General features: G+C 64.2%; 1 protein-coding gene and 1 long non-coding RNA gene across 3 annotated transcripts; one reads left to right on the top strand and one right to left on the bottom strand.

The window, feature by feature from the left end:
• Positions 1 to 1,162: 1,162 nt before the first annotated feature.
• TOLLIP (toll interacting protein) lies at positions 1,163 to 15,014 on the bottom strand. Of its 2 annotated transcripts, XM_090292543.1 has the most exons (6): positions 14,835 to 15,010; positions 9,461 to 9,610; positions 7,334 to 7,516; positions 6,276 to 6,428; positions 5,898 to 5,988; positions 1,163 to 1,752 (listed from the first exon to the last, which is right to left on the bottom strand). In XM_090292543.1, the coding sequence occupies exons 1-6, from the start codon at positions 14,865 to 14,867 to the stop codon at positions 1,538 to 1,540; spliced, it is 825 nt and encodes a 274-aa protein (XP_090148669.1). In that variant the 5' UTR covers positions 14,868 to 15,010; the 3' UTR covers positions 1,163 to 1,537. The 2 variants fall into 2 exon arrangements, with proteins under 2 accessions (XP_090148669.1, XP_090148674.1); XM_090292548.1 differs by lacking the exons at positions 5,898 to 5,988; positions 6,276 to 6,428; positions 7,334 to 7,516 and having other exon boundaries at positions 1,632 to 1,752; positions 14,835 to 15,014.
• Positions 15,015 to 15,836: 822 nt separating this feature from the next.
• LOC150017327 (uncharacterized) lies at positions 15,837 to 16,612 on the top strand. Its single transcript, XR_016509147.1, has 2 exons — positions 15,837 to 16,037; positions 16,239 to 16,612. It is a non-coding gene; the product is annotated as an uncharacterized LOC150017327 (long non-coding RNA).
• The last annotated feature ends 6,344 nt before the right edge of the window (positions 16,613 to 22,956 follow it).

Genomic DNA, 22,956 nt, shown 5'->3' on the forward strand with positions numbered 1-22,956 from the left:
GTCCATGAGGAAGAAAAGCAGAGTGTGGCAAGCAGATCCCCCTAAACGACCGCGTGCCCACCGTGGGGCTGGGGACGAGCGCGCTGCAGTCCCGCGTGAGCGCAGGCTCCCTGGGGCCACCGGCACCTGTCTTGTCCCCTGCCCAGCCTGCTCAGGTCACCGAGCTGCTGGCCTGTGCCGGCGGCATCATGAGGAGGCAGCGCTCACTGAGCTCAAGCCAGCGGTCGGGACCCCTGGCCTGTGCTGAGACCCCGTCGCTGGCGCCCTCACACCCAACTCCACGCCCTCTCCGGGCTCACGGAGACGCGTCACCCTCCGTGCGTCCGAGGACACAGCCCCGACCCGGGGCCTCCTCAGAGACCAGCTGCCCGTGCGGGGAGAGGAGACTGGGGCCCAGCGCCACCAGCCTCCTGCTAACCCTGCAGACGGCCACGCGGTCAGGGCCTGTCCCGGAGCCCCCGTGGGAAGGCCGCCCGTCCGAAGGCTGGCACTACGGCTCCCGGGAGAGAGAGGTGACTATGGCTTTACACAAAAGGGACCCACAGATGCGCGCGCAGACGCACGTGGTCAATGCACGGGTGTGACTGAGAGGGCGTGACTTCTGAGAAACTTCTCAAATTTCACTAGGTGTCACCCAAACTGTCCCCACGCCACGCACACGGCTGGGGCAGGGCCAGGGCGCAGCCCCCCATGCGCACGCGCTCCGCCCGCCTGGCAGGCAGGCATCGGGCAGCCCCATGGCGAGCCCGCGGGGGGCGGAGCTTGCTGAAGTCAGAGTCAGTCCTCAGCGGGCAGGAGCCCTCCACCCTTTAATTGACAGGAGTCCTCCACCTACTGCTTTTTACCCCATTTCAGCTGCTGGGCACAAGGCAAACACGGGGAGGAGACGCAACCCCACGGAACAACATTCCGCACAGCCGCACGGAGCCCCAGAGCGGAAGCCGGGAGGGGGGCCCTCTGAGCCCAGGACAGCCCTGGCGGGCACCGCCGAGGACCAGGACAGAGCCAGCAGCTGGCTGTCTGCACTCAGGGGGCAGCTGTGGCCGAGCAGCCAGGGGTTCAGAGACAGTGAGGGGGACACCAGCCTCAGCCTGCAGGTGGGGGGCGAGCGGACAGGTCTGTCCCAACCGAGTCACAGGCCCATGTGGTGTTAACCAAACCAGAAGGACGCTGTGCCCCGCTCAGGCCCTGGCTGAGGCAGGGTGCTCCAACAGATACACTCGGGGACCGCGGGGGCGGGGGGAGGGGTGGCAAGCTCGTGGCACTTGAACACGCACGTCCCCAGCCGGGAAGGCGAGTGAGGGGACACAGGGCACGGCCTAGAGGTCTGCTCATCTCCCCGCAGAGGAGAGGGAAGCCACCCATAGCCACACCCCGGCGGACAGTCCAGAGCAGCCACCAGGAGCCACCCCCCGAACATGCGTCTCCAACACGGTGTGGGCTGGGGCGACACGGGGCTCTTTACAGGAATCTCGTGGGGAACCCTGGGAGGGCAAGGCCAGAGGGCCGGCGGCGGTGTGGCGGCGAGGGGTGTGGTCTAGGACTCTTCGCCCATCTGGAGCAGAGAGTTGACGGCTGCGTCCTTGTTCCCTCTCTGAGCTTCCAGTACGGAGCGGATCACCTCCCGGTCCATGTTGGGGAACATGTCCTGGATGGCTCTCAGGTCCTCCTCACTGCAGCGGGGCTGGGCGGTCACGGCGGCTGGGGGCAGGGCCACGGGCACCACGCCGGGACTGCACACGGCGGGCACGCCTGCAAGCACAAGACGGGTGAGGTGGCAGGCGTGCCACGGTGCGCCGCCCCCGGGAGGGCACCCGCAGGGGCAGGTCTCAGGTCCCTGGGCACCGACCACAAGGGCCCACGCAGCGTGGCCCCGAGCCCCCAGGACACACGGAGAGGAGCGCGGGCGTGGGCCTCCTGTGCAGCCCGCCCACAGCAGAACGCCGCCTTGTTTCACAGTGGGGGACACGGGGGCTCACACTTCCTGGCCCCTAAGAACTCCCGGACTGAAACCACAGGGCTCCACTGTCACCACCGCAGGCCGCACAAGCCCTCCTCTTGAGAAAGTGCGGTCGCGAAACCTCCGGCTCGTCCACCCGAACGCCTGGGGGTCTGCAGTCCCTCCCTTTTCTCACCCCCGGAGGAACGGCCCCCGCTGCTCACAGGGAGCACAGCTGGGCCCTAACAAGGCAGCCCCAGGTGTTGGGGGGCACACGCTCACGTCCAGAACGCAGCCCACACATGGCCACGACGATGCGGAGTGCAGGCCGACGTGCGGACGAGGGCAGGGGGCCCTCGCCCCCTCTGTTAGGAGTGCGGTGACAACCCCAGTCCCAGGCGTGTCTCAGAAGAGGCGCGCGCACGCACACGGGGCAGCGCGGGTCTCACGAACAGCCAGCAGCGCAGGGCCCCCACCCTAGGGCCTCCCTGCAACGTCCCTGGGAGTGAAATCGCTGGTCCCGCAGCGTCAGCCCCGCACTCCAGCCAGGCCCGGGGTCATCGGGCTGAGCGAGGACTCTTCTGGTCCCCTTCGGAGTTCAGAGGGAACTAACAGCAGCCCCCGTCACCGTGGGCCAGGACCCCGTGCGGGGAAGTGGGCGGGGAGTCAGCTGCAGAGCGGACTGTGGCCAACACACTCAGCCCTCGAGCCGGGTCCTGGGCCGGAGGGGCCGGCCCCCAGCGCAGCTGGGCCAGACCTCATGGGGCTCCTGCCTCCACAGCTGACCCCCCCACCTTCAGGGCTGGCTGTCCAGGGAGGTGAGTCCTCACGCTTCCTCACTGGGGCGTTTGGCAGGAGCAGGGCCAGCCAGCCGGTACCATGAGCAGCAGGGACCCGGCCTTGGCAGGTGGGGAGGGACGGCCACGTTCAGGGCACTGCAGGTGCACCGTGATCCCTCCTTGCTCGTTGGACAGAGGACTCAGGATAGGGGGGCTCTGTCCCGTCACTGAGGCGTGTGCCCTCAATGGGAGTGACCTCTGCCAGGGTTCCGAGGCCACCAGGCAGGCACCCAGCAGCACTATGGCTCCAGCTACCTCCCGGAAGCCCCCCAGACCTGCTCTCTCCCCTGTGGGCCAGCGAGAGGGGAGGGGAGGGCGGGGACGGTCACTCAGTCAGTGGCAAGGACAGCTGCACTGAGACCGAGAAGACGGCCTCCGCCGGCCGGGCAGGGAGACTCGCAGGGGGTGGCCGTGGCCAACTGCCTGCCCACGGATGGGACCAGGCCCGTGGAGTGCCTGCGCTCCCACGGGAGACATGGACCGGCCCGCTGGAGCAGGTGCGCTTCCACAGCGGGACCCCCGCAAGACCACGCATGCTGTGCCCGCGGCGCAAGACTCCAGCAGAGGGACTCCTCAGCTCGTGAGCAGAGACGCCGCCCCAACGCTGGAACAGCCTGGGCCAGACGGCACTGACTACACGGGCGCCAGCCCCCTCGGCTGGCCCAGCGCAGCCTGCCGCCTTGCAGGGAGGCGGGGCGGGGCGGGGGAGGGGCACCCGAGTCCCTCCAGAAGGGCCCGGGACAAAGGAGAAGCGACAGAAGGCGCTCTAAGCGAGCCCGGGGAGTGAAAACCTCACCCTCACGGAGACACCCTCGGGACCACTGTACACGGAGCGGCCTGTAGCTCCAATGACCCGTCTGCTGTGAATTCCTCTTGAGGGAACGGTGACGGGTGGCACTGGCTGGACTTGACCTCGCCTTCAAGCGTGGTCCCGATGCTGGCAGGTCACGCCATGGAGCCCGACGGCCACTCTCCAGACCCCGTCAGACCCGAGCCGGGCCCAGCACCCGGGCGGGCGGACACGTGGCAGCTCGGCTCTGTCCAGAGCATCAGCATCGCCACTTCTGCAGACACCTGGACTCCGGCCACAGAGCCGTGCCCAGAGCGGCGGCCAGTCCGCAGGACCACGGCCCGCGCCGTCTGAGCGCCCGGGGTGGCCCACGTCAGCTGCAGGCTGAGGGACGCCCAGCCCTGGAGGGAACCGCGGGACTCGGGTCGGACGCTGCTGCTCAGAGGGACAGCGAGGGGCAGCTAAGGACATCAGAGGGCACCGTGCTCAACATGGCTCCCGCCCGTGACGGCTGCCGCTGAAGTGGGGGTGGGGCACTGGGCACTGCGTGGGCGACCGGTCACCAAGGTCCAGGCAAAACTCTCTCCTCCCTTCTGTGCCTTTTCTGTTCGCGTGTGACTGTCCCAACACTCACAAAGCGTGTCAGAGAGCCTCCGTTTACACAGAAACCTCCTCTTTCCCAAGACGAGAGGCGCTTACAGAAAGCTGAGGACAGAGGCCACAGGCACGGCACACGTTCTCTCCCTTCCTCGGGAAGCTGGCTTCTCGTAACCACGCCCGCTGGTGCTGGCGCCCGTGTGGGGGGGACTGCGCCCGCCCTGCCCCAGGCTTGTGGGAATGGGGTCTTTGCAGGTGTGACCAGGAAGATGAGGTCCCACGGGGTGGGGGGCTCTCACTAACAACTGGTGCCCCAACAAACTGGCAGACACAGACCCACACGGAGGGGCCACATGAGGACGGAGCAGAGACGCAGCCACCAGCCCGGCAGCCCCGGGCGCCCCCGAAGCTGGATGGGGCAGGAAGGACCCTCCCTACCATGACTGTGGCCTCTGGCCTCCAGAATGGACAGCAAGCCTGGCCTATGGGGCTCCGCCACAGCCACAGGCTCCCCCAGACCCCCAGCTCAGCACGGCGAGACGCTGCCTCTCACCGACACTGAATGGCGCAGGTGTTGCTGAGGTGGGACGGAGCTCCGCGGTGGCCACCGTGGGTTCTGCTTGGCTCTCTGAGGAGTCTCCGTTTCCCTGCTGAGGCCCCTCCCTGGCCACTTAGGACGTTCCCCTTTAATTCCCAAAACACGTCACAGCTGCTCCCAAGGTTCCAGTCGCCTTGGTCACTGCCTATGGACCAACCGTGTCTGACTCTGGCCGCACTATCCAGTCTCTTTGGCAGATGGTGCCCTCAGAAAATGGCTGGTCCTTGTCCTAGGGCCGTCTGATCCCACGCAGAATGCCCTGACCCATGTGGGGACCTCTAACTTGGGGTTCTGTGCCCCAGCTCTGTCTCCCTGCCTCTCTCCCTTGCCAGGGCTGGCTCAGGCCAGTTAGGGTGAGGGTGGTCCTAACAGGCCCACCACCCACGCTGCCCCCACCTGAGGCAGCACACCTCCTCCTCTCCAACGCCTGCCCACATGCCGCTGACCACTGCCGCCGCCTGGGCTCTGGCCGTGGCCACGCGCTGCTTGGCCCCCAGCTTCTGCACCAGGGCGGAGGCCCTGGGCCCCCTCCCTGCCCTTCCTTCGGGGGTCAGGGTCTCCCACTGCCTGCGCCGATGCCAGGGAACAGCAGCTGCCTTGCCCACTTTGCCCAGTTTTACGGCTGCTGGTGGCAGGAGGCCCGCTGAGTGTCGGCACTATCACAGCCAGAGTGAACGCTAACAGGCTAAAACTAAGATTCAAAAACCCAGACATAAAAGCTACAATGGAACTTGATTTTGCTGTCCTGCCCCAAATTGCTCATTTATAAAGATAAACGATTTACAAAGACAAGTAAACGTGATGAAACAGTCTCGTTAGGACACGTGGTTCACTTTGCCCAATAGGAACATGGCCATCTGTTACGGTAACTCGTAAACTAAACGGTTTAAACATCACGTTTCTGTACCTCCACAAACTCCAACTCACCTAATTTGCGTCAATTTTTTGGGAAAAAGCAAATTCTACTTCCCACACATGCATAAAAATTCAAATGTAACATGTGACCCCTGCTTCTAGAAGGGTCCTCACGCGTCCTGTGAGGACCAGACGAAGCCTTTAGGCCACACACCCAATCCCTGTAACACCCTCACGTTCGCCACCCCAGAAATGCCCAGGAAGGCAGTGAGCGCTCACCTGTGAGGGGCACGTAGCCGACGCCCTGCTGGTACACGGTGGGCATCAGGACCACGGGCTGGGGCGGCATCACCATGGTGGCCGGCACCGACTGAAACACAACCAAGACCATCAGGGGGTCACGGGAACAGGGCACACACGGAACCTCCTCATGCCCAGTCCCACCCGAGCGTCCCAGGAGGGACAGCAGGGCCCCAAGACACCTCACGCCTGCACAGGAGGGTTGTCAGGCTGCAAGGGAAGCCGCCCCTCAAGAGATGGGCCGTGGCCACGCACCTCGGCCACATGACACGGCTCCTGCCCGTGACCCGCGGGCTTCGCACCGACCCCAGGTCCCCAGGCATGAGGACCCCGCCACGTGGCCGCCGGCGTGCTCACCGAGCAGGACATGACCAGGTTGATCATGCCCTCCTTGTCGTCGCCCTGCCGCCCGCTCAGGCAGTGCCACTTGTCCTCCACCTCGCCCTGCCGCAGGGCCTCGGAGATCGTGATGTGTGTCCAGGCGATGCGGTCGTCCATGGAGAAGGCTCTCTGAGGGACAGGAGAACAAGCACTGAGGACCCTCCCCAAGGGCTGCCCCTGCCCACAAGCACCTCCTGAAGCCCCGCCCCCTCCCAAGACCCCCTCCCTGGGATCAGGCCTGTCTGCATGGACCCGTCCTCAACCCCTCGGCAGTGCGTCAATGGGTTCCGCTGCCTGGAGACTCAAGGCCACTGCTCCCTGGCTTTGAGGGCCCCGCACAAGCCCGGGGCTGGGGGGTGACTACGGGAGGACATGAGGTACTCTCCGGGCTAAGCACGTCCTTCCAGAGGGAGCGGAGGGGCAGCGGGCATGGGACCCAGGAGCCACCTCCCTGCCTTGCTGCCACCCTCACCCCTGGGGCTCTTACCTGCTGGGGTACCTGGCTGGGCCTTGGGAAGTACAGAGGCTCCCAGCCAGGTGTCCAGAGAACCGGGCTAAGGAACAGCCCCACTGCCCCCACCCGTCAACCCCAGGGATGCTCAGGGGGCACCTGCATGCAACTCGTGCCACCAACAGCCCCCGTCCCACTCAGCACAGGGGGACCCCTTACACCCGTCCTGTTCACACAGCCAGTGGCCTCCGGGTGCCTGGTCCCAGGAGGGGCACATGCTGCACTCCACGTGTGCTGTCACTGCAATGACACGTGTGCCTGGCATGTGAGTGACACGGGAGCGCTGCCTGCGGTCACTGGTGGCTGTGACATTCTGAATGCAGCGGTGAGAGAGCCTACACAGCACACACACCTCATGTAACTGTTGGGGACACCCAGGGCCTCATCACAAAGCACCAAACCCCTGGTCGCCAGGCAGCTCCAAGGCCCTGGAGCTGCTCAGAGGCCAGGGCAATGGTGTCTCCTGCCCCGATGGCTGCGCACGGCCGGAGCGCTGGGGCTCCGGGCAGGGACCACCGCTCACCTCGTCGAAGATCTCCAGGTAGAAGGAGTCCACGCCAGGCGGCACCGTGCAGTGGATGACTTTGTTCCAGCGCGGGTTCTTGGCACCATTGTGGGCCGTGGGCGTCTCATACACCGCGTAGCCCACACGCAGCCGGCAGTACGGGTCCATGCGGGTCATGCCGTAGTTCTTTGCCAACTTGGCCTGAAACACAGCGGATGTCAGGAGAACAGGGCAGCCATCCCCAGTGAGAGCGCAGGCTCCCCTGAGCTTCCGCCCCTCAGCAGTGGTCCTGGCGTGTTCACGTCTGTGCAAGATGGTTTACACGTGTGCCCCCGGGGGCCCTACCTGAGTCTGCACGTCTGTGACAAAGCACACAGTACCATGCCCTGCAGGTGTGGCAATGACACTGCTGGGCGGAGCAGTGCTCCAGCCTCCCCTCGGGAGAGGCCATGGTGGAGGGGGAAAGGCAGGCTGCCAGGGACAGAGCCGGGAGCCACAGGGGCCTGGGGCCTGGACACGTGGCGTCTACGGGGCCCTTCCCTGTGCCCAGGGTGGGGCCGGGCACCCTGGACCCAGCGCCTCCCAGCCCCTTCCTTGCTGCCCGAGGGGAGTTCCCACGAGCCCAGCCTGCAGCCAGCCTGCTGCTTGGGACTGGGGAGAGGGGCGCACTCGTCATGAGTCTTGAAGAGTCAGTCGGAGGCTTTGGTAGATCAGGCCACTGTGCACAAGTATGCATTCCAGGTGGGTTATTGGGACAAAAGTAAAAAACCGAACACTTGGCGCCCTGGCTGGCGTGCCTCAGTGGACTGAGCGCTGGCCTGCTAACCAAAGGGTCACCAGTTCAATTCCCAGTCAGGGCACAGGCCTGGGTTGTGGGCCTGGTCCACGGTTGGGGGCACATGAGAGGCAAACACACATGGATGTTTCTCTCCCTCCTCCTTTCTCTAAAAAAAAAAAAAAAAAATCTTTAAAGAAAAACAAACAAAAAACCCCCGAACACCATGCGCTTCCACTGGGGTCCAGGTCGAGGCAAAACCACAGTTCCCGAGAGAACGCATGCTGCCGTGGGCCTCGGCGCTGCTAAGGGGCCTGCTCTCGGAAGGACAGAGGAGACCAGCCCCTCGGGAGAAAGGACCCGCAGACATCACATGGAGACACTCCCCACCATCAGTCCCCAGAGAGGGCCACTCACACCCCCGTGGAGACCAGCCAGAACCCGCTGGTATGGCCGGATGCACCCCACCCTCATGAGCAGAGCGGGTGCTATCAGCCAGCCCAGGCCACCGGGGCACCCAGAACAGCCAAGGACAGCTAGTCCACAACTACTGTGAGATGGGGACCCACTCCCAGGTGCTCGGCCAAGGTCAAAAACAATGGGTGATCGCAGGTTGTCCTGCGTGCCGTCAGAGCACCGGGCGTGGGGGGCAGAGCCGCGGGGCCCGCGGTGACTCCACCCCAGGAGAGGGCGGCCCACCCACAGCAGCCTGCGGGAGGGGCCGACAGAGCAGGGCAGAGAGGACAGAGGGGCTCTTTGAGGTGCTGGGAGACTGTCTTGTGACAGGATAAACTCATCAAATGACTCGGTGACACGGGCTCACAATCCACTGCAAGCCTGTTAACAGACACGAGTCACACTTATAGGGTCGCTTTTTTAAAAAGCAGCCGAAACACAAAATGCCTGCTGTCCGCCCTGCCCGTTTCCTGTCCCCTTCTGAGGCGACCCCGCAGAAGCCTCCCCTGCCCCCACGTCCTTCCACACGGGACCCCACTGCACCAGAGCGCCAGCTGAGGACGCGGCCCTCGCCCTCCGGGATTGTCCCCACCAGGGCTGACACTGAACGGGGGCATCGCTCCCCACCAGCCACTCCTGTGCTCCCTGCTGGGGTCCCTCCCTCCTCTGCCCTCCAGGGGCTGGCAGCGCAGGTCCACTGGCGCTCCCGAGGGGTACCAAGGGCAGAGGACAACTCGGGAACTCGGCTCAGGATGGGCGCTTCCCAGCACTCCGGGGGAAGCCCAAGCCCTGCAGGCCCTCCGCCCGCTGCTGAAGTCCTCAGGGCAGAGCCCGGGCGTACATCAGCGTTCCTCACTCTGTCCTTTCTCACCAGGCACGTGTTGTAGGAAGAACTGGAAACAGGAAGAGCCCACCTGCACCACGGTGATGTTGAGGCGCTCCACCGTGCCCAGCGCCCCTCCGTACTGCAGCTGCTGGGCCGCCTGCGCATCCAGCTGGACCTGCCGCTGCTGCTGCGTGGGCGCGATGCGCAGGAAGTCCTGCGGGAGCTCGCCGATGTACACCTGCGGCCAGAGGACACGTGTCAGCGAAGCCGGGCCAGGCAGCACAGGACTGGTGCCCCGGCCTTCCCAGGATCCAGACGCCCGGGCTGCCCTGGGCCTGGCGTCCAGCGGGGGCCCCTGACCACCGCCCAGCCTGAGGCTCTGGAGAGGGAGCCCTGCCCCTCAGCAGGCGCGGGGACACTCACTAGCTCTAAGAAGGTAATGCTGCTGCCCCAAAAGAGGGACACACTCAGATAGGCTTCTGGGGGTGTCCCGGGTCACTGCCGGGTGTCACACACACTGTCTGCATAACCGTGACCCATTCTCACAGGGCCGCTCAGCTACAGGCAGGCCTGGGTCACATGGGCGACGAGGCAGGACCTGAGCCCGGACCTCGGGTGACTGGGGGAACCCTCCCCACATGCTGCGCCCACAGCTCAAGATCAGAGACGCCCAGCAGACAGGAGACAGCAGGCGAACAAGACCCTGTGGAGCCCTTGCCCGTCACTGCACGCTCGCCACCAGACTCCTGGCTGGGGAGAAGGAAGGAGCCCGGGAGGGCCAGGCTCCTGGGCTGAACGGCACGTTCCAGGGACATGCCAGGGGGACGAGCCCAGAGGCTCCCAGAGAGCAGTGCTCCCTGCACCAGGGGGGACGACGAGCACCAGAGCCAGTGGCAAAGGCCCAGGGACAGAGGGGAGCAAGGGACGGACAGCCGCGTCCCTGAGCCAGAGCCAGGAACTGTGCAACACAGCAGACTGGCCAACGGGGGCCCGAGGACGCACAGATGCCCGCGACTCTGCTCTCTCCCGGGCAGGGCATGCAGGGCTGGGGGTCGCAGGGTAAGAGATGTACGGGGAAGGAGCGGCTGGGGAAGCCCGCCAGGCTGATAATCGCCCCGGAAAGGGAGGAGCCGCAGGACTGAGACCAGAGGCCTGGCTGCTGGTGGACACGCTGGAGCCAGACAGCAGGGCCCAGGCGCTGCCTGCCGTGTCCTGGTGCCCCTCGGATGCCCGGAGGGGGTATCACCGAGGGACTCCCAGCCGAGGGCTGGAAGGACTGTCTGTTCAGGAAATGCCTGGTGGAAAACCCCGGAGTGGCAGCCTCAGATGGCCAGACGCCTGCTGGGTTCTGCGCTTCCCAGGGACGCGGCCCAAGGAGGCTCACTGGCTCTGGATCAGACTGGGGGCCGGGTGTTGAGAACAGGCCTGGCCCAGTGGCTGTCCTGACGCTCTGCACCCAGCCAGCCAGCCTGGTGCTCCAATCATGTCCCCCGGAGAGCAGGGGCACACTGAGCTGGCCGCCCCGCACAGACCCTCTCAGCCAGGGACGCGCTGTCAGAGATGCCGCACCGAGACCACCTCACCACTTGGCCCAGAGCCTCCTGCCCTGGGTGGCGGGGTCACAGCACTCAGAGGCCCCACTGGGCAGCAAGCACCTGGGGACCGGGGTTGTCAGAAGACTGGCCTGGCAGCCACACTTCCCCAGGGACATAGCGCAGTTACCAGCAGGTCCCAGGGCCTGCCCTGAAACGAGGACCCCCACGCCCTCCAGGAGGGTTGTGTGCCCAGGGCGTCCCAGCTCGGGATAGGTGTCCATCGCCAGCCCTGAAGGGAGCAGGACACCGGCAGTAAGGCAGCAGCTGCTCTGCCCGCCCGCCTCCCGGGGCGCTCACACCCAGACCGTGTTTCAACAAGGGTTTAACTGCAGGGTCCCGCACACGGAATGAGGGTTTCGACATCAGTTGAAGTGCAAACAGACGCGGGAGGGGGGGGAAGGCGGAGACTCCGGGCCCACAGCAGCACTGACAGGTCACCTTCCCAACTAGGGGATGGTCCACAAAGCCCTGGCCCCCGGCCCTCCAGCTGCCGGGGTCCCCGAACTCCAGGGCAGGCTGAGCCGGCGACGACAGAGATGACGCCACGCGGGGCCTGGGGGGGAACAGCGGCCAGTGCAGGCGGCAGCGGAGAAACAGGGCCGTCTGGACAAGCGCCAGAGTCAGCAGCCACCAGCACACCGGGGCATCCCCGTGACGGACGCACCCGGGGATGGGACGCGGATGGCGGGGACCCAGCTGAGGGCATGGAGGCTCTTCGTACAACTCACTGTGCCACGAGCCTGAAATTACTCCAGAACACGAAGTCCATTGGAAAAACCTTCATCTTACCTTAAAAGGGAAGGAAAAGGCAACAGCGCTTCAGCCTGAGGACTAGCAGACCAGCGGGCATGGGGCCGGGGAGCCAGGCCCGCCCGCCCCGGGGGCCTCGGTCCAGGCGGAGGGGCGCGTGGGAGCCGGTGCCGATGCCTCAGAAAACCAGCCAGCGTGTCGCACGCCACAGACACGCCCAGGTGCCAGCGGGAATCCTGTCACCCTAGCGACCAGGCTGGAAACGGTCACCGATAAACGCGTGTTCTTTCCGCGCGTTAACATTTCAGCGCTCACCCGAAAACCCACTTTTGCCGCGTTATGATGAAGGGAATGTTTGAACGGTCCCATCAAAATACGTGCTTTCCGGGCCCAAAGGCCTGGGGAAGAAAAGGGCAATCAATCTTGACAACTGACAAACAACGGACCGCATTTTAAACATAATTGGGGCGAGAATTTTGTTTTAAGCCACAAGAAAGAAAAGCAGCCAACCGGCGGGCTGAGTTGTCACCCAGGCCGGGCACAGCGCTGGTGCGGGACGTGCCCTCCCATCCGAGGCGGCAGCTCCTGGAGCCTGTCTGGCAGCTCGGGACAGCAGGAATGGTGGCCCTGAGACAGGCGAGGAGCCGGCCTGACGGCAGGGCGTGACAGCAGGCGCCAGACCGGTGGGGCAGAGCCTGCAGGACCTGAGGGGTCCAGAGGGGACACGGTCATCCCAAGTTTGGGCCTGAGCGCTGGACAGGATACAGCTGCCACCAAATGGTGGGGGGCGGAGCACGGCCAGGCAGCCCAGCCTCCCGAGGAGTGACACGCGCCCAGGCTGTCCCCCGCCCCCCCGCAGGGCCCGCCCACAGGCGTGAGGAAGGGCTGCACCGCAGGGCACCCGCGCACAGCCGGAGCTGCAGTCACGCAGGCAGACACCGAGCGGGGCGGTGGCGCCCAGAAGCGGGAGTCAGATGCGGCGGCGACCGGAGGGGGCCCAGCAGAGAGGGCGCGGCAAGAAGGCGGCGGAACACGGCGGGAGCCTCTCGGGAGCCCGCGCTGACCACGCAGGAGAACCGAGAGGCTGCCCCGCAGGGCGTTTCGAAGGACGAGCTGGAGTCGGGCCAGCGGTCCGCCGTGGGGGCGGGAAGCAGGGGGTGGCGCCACGCGCCGGCTGACCCGGTCCGGCCCGCAGGGGGCGGCCACCCACAACAGGCCCGCACGGGGGGGGGGGGGGGGGGGGGGCGGCACGGCTCACCCTGGGTCCTAGGCTGAGTGTCGACATTTCTGGACAACCGTGACAGAACAGAGATATGACACTGCGTATTTTCCAAACCGGCAAAGAATAAAAGATGGACTTTTTAAAAAAAACTGCATTTGATCAACTGAAAAGGAGAGGAAAAGAAACAAAAAAGTTGGAAAAATAAAAATACAAAATGTTTTTTAGAAACGTGTGCGTAGCCCCGGCTGAGCGCCCGCCGGGGAACCAGCGGGTCACGGGCCGATTCCCAGGCCGGGCACAGGCCTGCGTTTAGGGTCAGGTCCCCAGTGGGGTGCGCGAGAGGCAGCCAGTTAATTCGCCCCTCCTCTCCCTTCCGCTCTACAAGTGAATAAAGTCTTTTAAAAAAGCCTTCGTTCAGCTGCACTGACTTTTCTAAGAAAAAAAGGAACGTGTGTGTATGTAACGGCTGAACCTGGCCGGCGGCCTGGCCCGAGTGCCCGCGGGAGCCCGGCCGCGCCGCGCTGGCAGCAGCGGGGCGTGCGCACCTCCCGCGAGTCCCCGCGTGGACGGCAGGGGCCCCATCGGGGGTTGTGCTTCCTTAGCGCTGGGGCAACCAGCACGGCCGGGGCTCCCGCGGGGCAGACAGGCCTGGAGACGTAAACACGCGTCTCCCGAGACGGGGCCAGGGGCCGCGGCGGAAGCCCAGGACGGCGCCACACTGACTCTCGACAGGCCCGCGGCCACCGAGGAGGCCCCCCGGAGCCGCCCACGGCGCGGGCCCTGCCTGTCCGGCTTCAGAGTCGGTCCCCCGTGAGCGGGAGCCTGGCCCCGCGGAACCCCCTGCCGGGGCCGGGAAGGGCCAGGACGCCGCGCAGGGAGCAGGCGCGCAGCTTCCTTCTGGGGACGGGCCAGCCGCGGCCTCGCGCGCCCCGGCCAAGGGCGGGCTCCTCCACGGGCCCTGCCAGCGCTCGCTCCTCCGGAGGACGCGGGACCGCCAGGGGCGGGGGGAACCGCAGAGGCTGGCGGCCAGGCCGCACCCCCGCCCCGGGGCTCCGACCCACGGTCTGTGCGGCCGCGTCCTGCTCGCTCCCGGGGCGGAGCGGCCACGAGACCCCGCCGGGAACCCCGGCAGCTCGGACAGAGCCGCTCCCGCCGTCGGAAAGCCGACGCCCCGTGCCCTGCGCGGGGCCAGGGGCTTCCCGCCGCCGCAGGGGCGCTGGGACCGGGGCCGCCGGGGATGCGCCGCCCGACCCGCGCGCGGCCTCCGCTCCCGGACACAGGCCCCGGAGCGCTGCCCGGCGGCCGCCCTCCTCCCCGGGCGCAGACGAGTCTGCGGGACGTGCCTCGCCGCGACGGACAGGAGGCAGCGGGAGCGTGGAAAGGCAGCGTCCGGGAGCCCGAACCGCCGGCCGCGCGGTCCCGGGAGGCGCCTGCGCCCGGGGGGCTCATGTCCAGCGCAGAGAGCGAACGCCGAGCACAGGCTCCCTCTCCGGGCACGAGACGCCCCTGCATTTCGAGGGCGCGGTGCCCGGGCCCCGGCCCCCTCCCTCGCGCCCCCTCGGGAACACGGCCGCGCCCGCGAGCCTCCCTCTGCCCGGGGAGGGACGGACGGCGGCGGCCCGCGCGGGGTCTTCCTCGTCCGGGCACCCGCGGGGCTCGGAGGCCTCTCCCACCCGGAGGACGGGCGCGGAGTTCCGGATACTCGTGGACCCGGGGACCCGCCGGGGCGCAGGAGCTTCCTCCTCCCGGGGACCGACCGCGAGACGCGCTTCCTCCATCCGGGACCCTCGGCATCTGGGGGCCGCCCCCGCCCGCGGCCCGCTCGCCCGCCCGCCCGCCCGGAGCCAAGAGCCCGCCCGCGACCCCCGCCGACCCCCGCCCCGCCGGAGCCTCACCGGGCCGCGCTGCGTGCTGACGGTGGTCGCCATGGAGCTCCGCCGGACGGTCCCGCACCGAGAACGGACGAGCCCGCAACCCTCCCTCCGGAGCCTGCGACACGACCGACGACCAACGTCTCTCCCAGCGAGGCCGCCGCCGCCAGTCAGCTGACGGCCGCTCCGCCCCGGCGCCCTCCACTGCGCAGGCGCGCGCGGCCCCGCCCCTTCCGGCGCTGCGCACGCACTGACGCGCGCTCCCGCGGGCGCCTGCGCAGTGGCCCCGGCCGCGCCCCGCCGCCGTGCTCCCCAGCGTGGGCTCGCCCGGAGCGGGTCACCTGGCCGCGGGAGCGCGGAGCTGCTGCTGCGGGGGCGCGGACGCCCGGCGCCCCTCCGCGCCCCGCGGCCTCTGCGGAACGGACAGGGCACTCACGAGCTCGCGAGCTCAGCTGTAGTTCCGGTTGATCTCTCAGGGCCGGTCGTGCCCGCGGACGCTGTTGTTCCGGGCGCTGGCGTGCAGCCCTGCGCGACCCCGGGAGGTGCGGCTCAGCCGCGGCCCGGGAGGTCCGCAAGCCCGCGAGATGGTGTCTGAGCCCCGTGTCCCCGGCACAGCACGGCTGCGGCAGAGAAGGGGTTGTTGATCGACAGATAAACCCTAGGAGAGCCGCCGCCTGACCGCAGCTCCTACCTGATGGGCCTTTTCCCGAGCCGGTTTCCTGCGCTCTTCGAGGTCGGCCTGAGATGAGATGTTGGGACAGTTTCTGGGGTCCATGACCCGCTGTCTCTTTTTACGGAGTGGGGGGGGGGGGTCTCCAGAAACCCCCAGAGCCTGCGGGTTGGGGGGTGGAGAAAAGGGAACAGCTTTTAAGACGCCTTTGCATGCCTGTGGCTGGGAGCTTAGTGTCTTGATCATGCAAATGGCTTCGGTTCTTCCAAGGCCCCAAGAAGGTGGGAGGGGTTTTGACCATGGAATGGAGCGGAGAGAGCACTCACAGCCTGTGTGAGGGTCTGTGAATGGTCAGAGGACGCAGGCAGGGGTTTAAAAAGAGGCGGCAGACATTTTAGCGAGGATCCCCATGTGGTTTTGAGAAGAGAGGAGATCCATGCGGTTTGCAAGGAGAGAACTCCATGCTGCTTTGGAAGGGCGTGCCGTGCGTGATCCAGTGCAACATGGCACGTGTTTTCCTGGACCGTTACACGGAGGCTGATGACATCGTACCCCAGGTCCTGACGGAGAGCTGACAGATAAGGGCTGGGGAACTTCTGGGCATGTTTTTGGCTTCTAGCCTTTTGGGGAGCAAGGGAAGCGCTGGGTCCCGTGGGAGAACAGGGCTCTGAGCTGAAGTGCTCACTGCCCTCCGCAGGTGGGAAGGGTGTAAATAGAGACCTGTTTTCCTCAACACCCGTTGTTGGGTTTTACACCAGGGCGCCACGGGAAAGGACCCCCTTTCGCTCTGTGACAATCTCGGATCGCCGGCATGGGAATAGAGTGCCCATAAGGACTCAACCCTTGTCTCTACTTATTGGTTCTGCTGGTGCCAGGCAGTGCGAGGCTGACCTTTCCGGCTCCAGAACCAGCTCACAAGGGCCCTGTGCTGTTTGTGAGAAGACGCTGAGTTGCTTTTCAGAGACAAGAACCGAAACCTCACGCCATGCACTGGAAGCAGCACCCGGGAGAGAACTTTGACCTCTAGCTGTGCCCAGGACCAAAGTGGCCCCCGTCCCTCCCACAGAACCACAATACCTGACATGAGGGGACCTTTGTGAGAAACGCTCACAATAAAAACCGGGACACAGGACTTGAGCAGTAAAGCGAGGCCTTTATTCACGAGTCTGCAGAGCCGGGCGCACCCTCACAGCCAGGAGCATGTGCGCCCCAAGTAGACAAAGGAACCTGGTTTTATAGTCTTAGCTTCCCCACCCTGAAATTGCCGCCCTAAAGTGATTATCTTCTCCACCCTAAAATTGCCACCCTAAAGCGATTATCTTTTCCACCCTAAAATTGCCACCCTAAAGTGAGAGCAATTAGCTCCCCCTCCCCTCTCCTCCTTCCCCGTTTCTCCATGACTGGATACTCCAGAGTTACAATCTAACGCGTTTATCTAAATGCCCCTATTGTGATTAGTGAATATGCTAATGCTGTCAACTTCCTTCTCAGAGACCCTTTAATTACATTTGTCCTTTGTTACCAATGACTTTGCTACTGGTTTGGGAGTCACTATGACCTTGTTTCCTACACCTTGAACCCCAAACCCCTTCAGAAGGGATCTGCTGTCCTGGAGGACCCTGTACTGAAGCCCCTGGCTGTAAATGGCCAAGAGCCGAGGCCCTCTAGGTAAAACACGCCCGCCAAGCCTCCACACACCCGCTTCCCCAACCTGTGAGCCTGCCTTGAACCCGGGTCAGGGCGCGGATCTAAGCTGTGCCTCCTGTCTTTCCAAAAAAGCCGGTGTCGTGGCATCATCTGTGCGCTCCAGGCAGGGAGCCCTGTTAGGCAACCACGGTCCTCAGTGTCTCGAGGAGGGAACTCTTCCCCTTGGAGTCACGCACAAGCCGCGTAGAGGGTCCTGCTCTCAGCCACCGGGGGACAGTGTACTGCAGCGGTACGAGCCTGCGGGAAGGGGGGTGGTTGACGGGCTGGAGAACGAAACAGAAGGCCCCATTTGGCCCTTCATTTACCCCCCTTGTCATCTGGGAAGAGGAGCACTTATATTTAAATTTTTTAAACTAGGAATCAAGCTAAAGGAGACGTGTGCATGGGCTGAGCACTTGAGCAGGCCCCAGGAAGGTGGGGTTCCAGTGCAGGAGGGACAGCCCGTCGCCCCCTCCCCTCCACGGCTGATGTCGCCTAAGCCGACTGCCACCTGCAGCCGCGGCTGAAGCGTGTCTGCTGAGGGCACCTGGGGGATCAGCATCAGCGCAACGTGCGGCTGAGGCTTCTCCGCCCCTGTGTCTGCGCCGAGGCCCGAGGCAACGTCCGCACTTCCCCTTCCGCCACGTCTCACGCCCCCTTATTCTCTGCCACACCGCAGAGCTGCTGGGCAGGAGGGGACCCTTCAAAGTCTCCATCACAGAAGGAGGGACGCGGCCTCCCATCAGCTGGACCCGCTGCCCTCCTGTGGCACGTAAGCGTTTCACCGAACACCGGGGTCAGACAAGGCCTCTGACCACACACAACACACCTGTGTAACGCCGTGACCGCTCTACGTCGCGTGTGGACACAGACAAAATGCGACCCCGTCCGTGCCGAGTGGCCAGCACCTCGCTTCCTGGCTGCATGACTGCCGCCGCTTGCCGGTCACAGCCCGAGCCTGCCCCTGGTCTCCCCTCCTTCTGGGTCAGAATTATTAAGATGCCTAATCGGAGCACTACCCTGCTTCCTGCTTCTGACGTCCGACCCAGAGGAGAAGCCGCCGCCTTCTCCCGTCCCCACAGTCACCGGCAGCCCACACCCTACTGTGAGCCTTTTCCAGTCCCCTCTGACAGAGCCACCTGTGTCCCCACGGTGTGCTCTCCTGAGCTGCCACAGTAATAACCCCACCGGTGAGGTGCAGGTGTGTTCCTGGTGGGCTGATGGCGGGGCACGGACACACCCAGGCTTGAACTGTCCTCCTTTGCGCACAGTTTCCAGAGCCGTCCACAGCATGCTCTGTGCAATCACCGTCTGCCACAGCCGCTCCATGGCTCAGCCACTGCCCTCCCCGTGCGCTGCGTGACACAGACCCCCAGGGCTCGGCTCCCTCCGGCAAGGACTTCATTCACCTGCTCATCAACTGTATGAGCAGCCAGAGCCGAGAAGCCCATCTGCACGGAGGGCCTGTTTTCTGGGGACACTTCTGGTGGCAATTACTGTACCAGTCAGGGTCCCAGCCAGAAGCAGATGGCGCGCTCCGGAAGATAATTGGACGAAGGGAAGAGTTAAGGGACGAACGAACAAGCAGGTGACACGGGGGAACCGCAGCTCCGGGAAGCTGCTCCCTCTCCTTGAAAGGACAAGGAGTGACATCGGTGGCCAAGAAAGAATGGCCCCTGCAGAGCGCTGAGGGGCCCCTGCCAAGCACAGGCATGCACAGAGGGCCCCACCCCGGACTCCACAGGGTCACCCTCGGCCCAGCCAGGTGACACAGTCTGTGGACCACAGAGGAAGGTGGAGGGTGGGTATGGGAGGGCAAACGGGGACTGTGCCCCCACCCCCTGTGCAGCTAAATGCCAGCCACGAGCAGGGGACACAGTGTTGTACAGTGCCATGCAAAAGAGCAGCAAAGGGTACGAGGGACAAATCACACTTTTCCAGAAGTGAGCCAAAGTGTTAAGGAAGCGTTTTAAATGTCACTGGAAGATGTGCAAGAAGACCCGAGTAGCCCTGGCTGGTGCGGCTCAGGGGACTGAGCGCCGGCCTGTGAACCAAGAAAGGCCACCAGTTCGATTCCCAGTCCGGGCACAAAGGTGATCAGCACAGGCCCGGGTTGCGGGCCAGGTCCCTGGTTGGGGCGTGTGACAGCCAACCACACACGGATGTCTCTCTCCCTCTCTTTCTTCCTCCCTTCCCCTCTCTCTAAAAATACATAAATAAATAAAACCTTTAAAAAAAAGGCTGCATAAATTGAGGAGTAGATACCATATTCATGGATAGGAAGGCTCGGTAGCAGAAACCAGTCCTACGGAAATTGTCCTACAAAAGAAATTTTCATTAAAATGCCAAAGGTTTGTTGTTGTTTTTTCTTTTAAGAAGCTCAACAAGCTGATTCTAAAAGGAACACAAAAGAGCAATGCTGAGTGACAGCTCGAACATGGCCGAAGTGGGAGGAGGTGGGAGGGGACGGGAGCTGCTGAGTGAGGCCCCTGTAGTGACGGGAGCGGGCGGGCGCTGCTGAGCCGCGGGAAGGGGACCGGTTTCTCAGCTGATGGGCTGACTCAATCGGCTAGCCTTATAGGAGAACTTAAATTGGACCCCTGCCTTCTGCCAAGCAGAAAGCAATCCCCGATGGAACTGACCCAGTAATCGTTGATGAATCCAGTATCTGGGTCATCTGGGGAACGGACAGAATCAGCCAGCGCTGACCCCCCTCCTCCGACCCCTCGGGAAGGTCTGAGCAGGAGATGAGAACCGGTCTGAGGACGGGAGCCACTCGTGCGCCAAACGGGACAGAAAGGTGATCAGCCGGTGAGGACAGAGGCCGGCCGGCCCCGAAGGGAGGCCAAGCGATCAGCTCACTGACCAGTGGCATCCAGGCCGCGTGCAGGGTGCGTCGCGGGGCCAGGGGCAGGGTCTGCCTGCGTGAGGAGACCCGGTGGGGAGCGCCGGAGGCCTCTGGGCTCGTGCGGCAGGCGGGCTGCAGGACAGGACAGAGCCACACAGGCAGCACCGGCCTCTGCAGAGGCTCCCCTGGGGTCTCAGGTGAGCGCCGCCAGTGAGCCCTGGGACAAAGCGGCCTGGGCTCGGAAGGGTTCTGGAAACAAGCCCGTTTCCACACACGAGGCCAGGAGCCGTCCCTGCTCCCAGTGTTGGAGGAAAACGTCACATCACCAGCAGGACACCGGTACTCAAAAGGGACTGGCTTCCCGTTGCTAGGGATGAAGTGAGGCATTTGAAAATGGCCCAGGGGACACGAAGGTCCTAAAAGCCTGTGCAGCAGATACAGACCCTCAGCCGAGAGGACCGCAGGTGCCGTCGGAGGCTTTGGCGCCCTTCTCCCGACATGCGGGCAGGCGACGCTGGAACAAGACTGGGAATAACGGCACCTGCCCGACGCTCACAGAAACCTCCGTCCCAACGCAGCAGCGCGCACTGTTTGAGTGTGCACTGAACACTTACCGAGGGGACCATATTCTAGGCCAGAGGACAGTCTTCAGTGTACAGACCACACACACTGTGTTCTCTGACCAAAATGAAATTACGTTTCCAAGGCAATATGGGACCAATGGACTGACTCTTCCCCAGATATTCTGGGGGCACTTCCTACGAGCCAGGCTCTGATGTAGGTGCTGGTGTTACAGCTGGGGCAGACAGACAGACAGAGACACAGGGACCCTGCCCCGGGGTTACTGATTTTCTAACAGGACTCATGAGTGGCAGAAACCAGAACGATGACCAGGAAAACATGAGGGGCAGCTGTCCACCTGCCAAGGTCACAGTGGAGGCCCACAGAGCAGACTCTGTGGGTCACCAAGCGACACGCGGTGCCTCCCTGCATGCTTGCTCTCTGCGTCCCAAGACAGATAGACAGCCGTCCACGGCCTGGGAGCAGGGCCGGGTGCGCGCCAGCCCACTGCAGCCCATGGAGCCACACACGGTCACACATGCTCACAGACAGACACACAGCCAGAACTCACAAACGCAGACGCACAGCCGGACACACAGACGCACAGAGAGACAGACACGCACAGAGGCATCCGGCAAACGGGAGGAGACGGGCACAGGACAGCATCGCGCAGAACGCAGACGGGGCTTACTTGAGTCGCACAGGCAGCCCCCTGCACGGCCGACAACGGGGCTGCCGTGTTTCCCGCCCCGAGCTGCGCACGTGTCCGCGGCTGGAATTCTGTCACCCACCTACCTGTGGAAGCAGAGGGTGAAGGTCCTGCATTTGCAAAGGTGAAACACGGTCAAACAGGCCGCGGCGCGGGGTGGAAATAGCAGCCCCTCGTGGTCGGCAGCCAGGCAGGTCCCGGCGGGCGAGCAGGTCTGCGAGGGCCACGCAGCGCGTGAGGCCTGGCAGGTGGAGCCGACGGGAGTCGGGCGCAGAGGACGTCCTCTGTCCCAGGAAGCAGGAGCCTGCAGCGACGGCTCTGATGCCTTTATACCTCAGTTTCCAAATTCTACTTCCAGCAGTTAGTCCGCGGACGTGCGAACAGTTGACTTCTGTGAATAATTTCCTTTACGGGGGTGAAATGTACATAAGACGGAGGGGCCCAGCTCCATGCCTTCCGGCACATTCGCGCTGTGGCGGGGCCATCCCCACCGTCCTCCTCGGGACTTTCTCGTCTCCCCAAATGGACACTCTGCCCCCTGCATATTGATTATCCATCAATCAACGTGGAATTCGCCTCCAGAGCTGCTGTGACAAAGCACCACAGATGGGGCAGCTTAAACCGCAGACACTCATGGTCCCCATCCTGGAGGCTAGAGGTCGGGGAGACCCAGATGTCACAGGGCTGGTCCCCCGAGGCTTTGCTCCTGGGCGTGCAGATGGCTGTCCTCTCCCTGTGTCCCCACACGGCCGTCCCTCTGTGTGTATCTGTGTCCTGACCTCTTCTTCTTACAAGGACATCAGTCACGCTGGGTGAGGACCCACCCTGGTGGCCTCAGTTTACCTTCCTCACCTCTTTAAAGACCTGTTTCCACATAGAGTCACATTCTGAGGTACAGGGGTCAGACTCCAACCTGTGAACTTTGGGGACACCGCTCAGCCACCACCCTGGCTTTCCGGGGTTCTCTGTGCGGCCGCTTACATCACGCCATGACGCCATTTTGGGTTTTTTTCTTTACTTCGCTCTCCCTTGATCCGCAGTGTGGAGCACAGGCCTGTGAGGGTCGCTTTCGGTGCCGTGCTTGCAGGTTGGGGTCAGGGAGTCCCTCCCGGTCCTGGCTTGCCCGTTCCCTTTGTCCTGAGTGTGTGTCGGGTTTTGGAAAAGCTTCCACGTGTCTGCTGAGCTGACCCCAGGAGGTCCTTGTTGAGCCTGCAAAGTCGCCGCACCTGTGAGGCAGCGAGGACGTGCTATGTTTTGTAAACTCCGTTTCCCACCTGTTACCATTTCGAAAGTCAGGGTCCCCGTTACAGCGAGGGCTGCCGCATAGCCCATCCCCAAGGCGGCCACCGCGTCCCGGGGACACGTGGTTCCTGCCCGCACACAGAAGTCCTGGCGGTTCCTCCGTGGGTGTGCTGGACAGCCGCGGCCCCTCCGCACCTGTCCCGCACAGAGCCAGGACGGACCGTCCGGAGAAGGAACGCGAGTCCTGGCGGGGGTCCGAGCCCCTGCTTGTCACTTTCCTGGGAGATTTTCCTACGAGCGGCATCAGCATGTGCAGAGCTGACCAGCAGCTTCGAAGGTGACATGGGCCCCCGTCCTGAGCAATGCCGTGTGGAAACCCGTGTCAGGAAGGGACGTGAGAGGGGGGACGATGTCCCAGCCTGGGACCCAG

Source organism: Furipterus horrens, unplaced genomic scaffold (assembly GCF_987537825.1).
Source record: "Furipterus horrens unplaced genomic scaffold, mFurHor1.1.pri manual_scaffold_2, whole genome shotgun sequence".
NCBI classification, from domain to species: Eukaryota; Metazoa; Chordata; class Mammalia; order Chiroptera; family Furipteridae; genus Furipterus; species Furipterus horrens.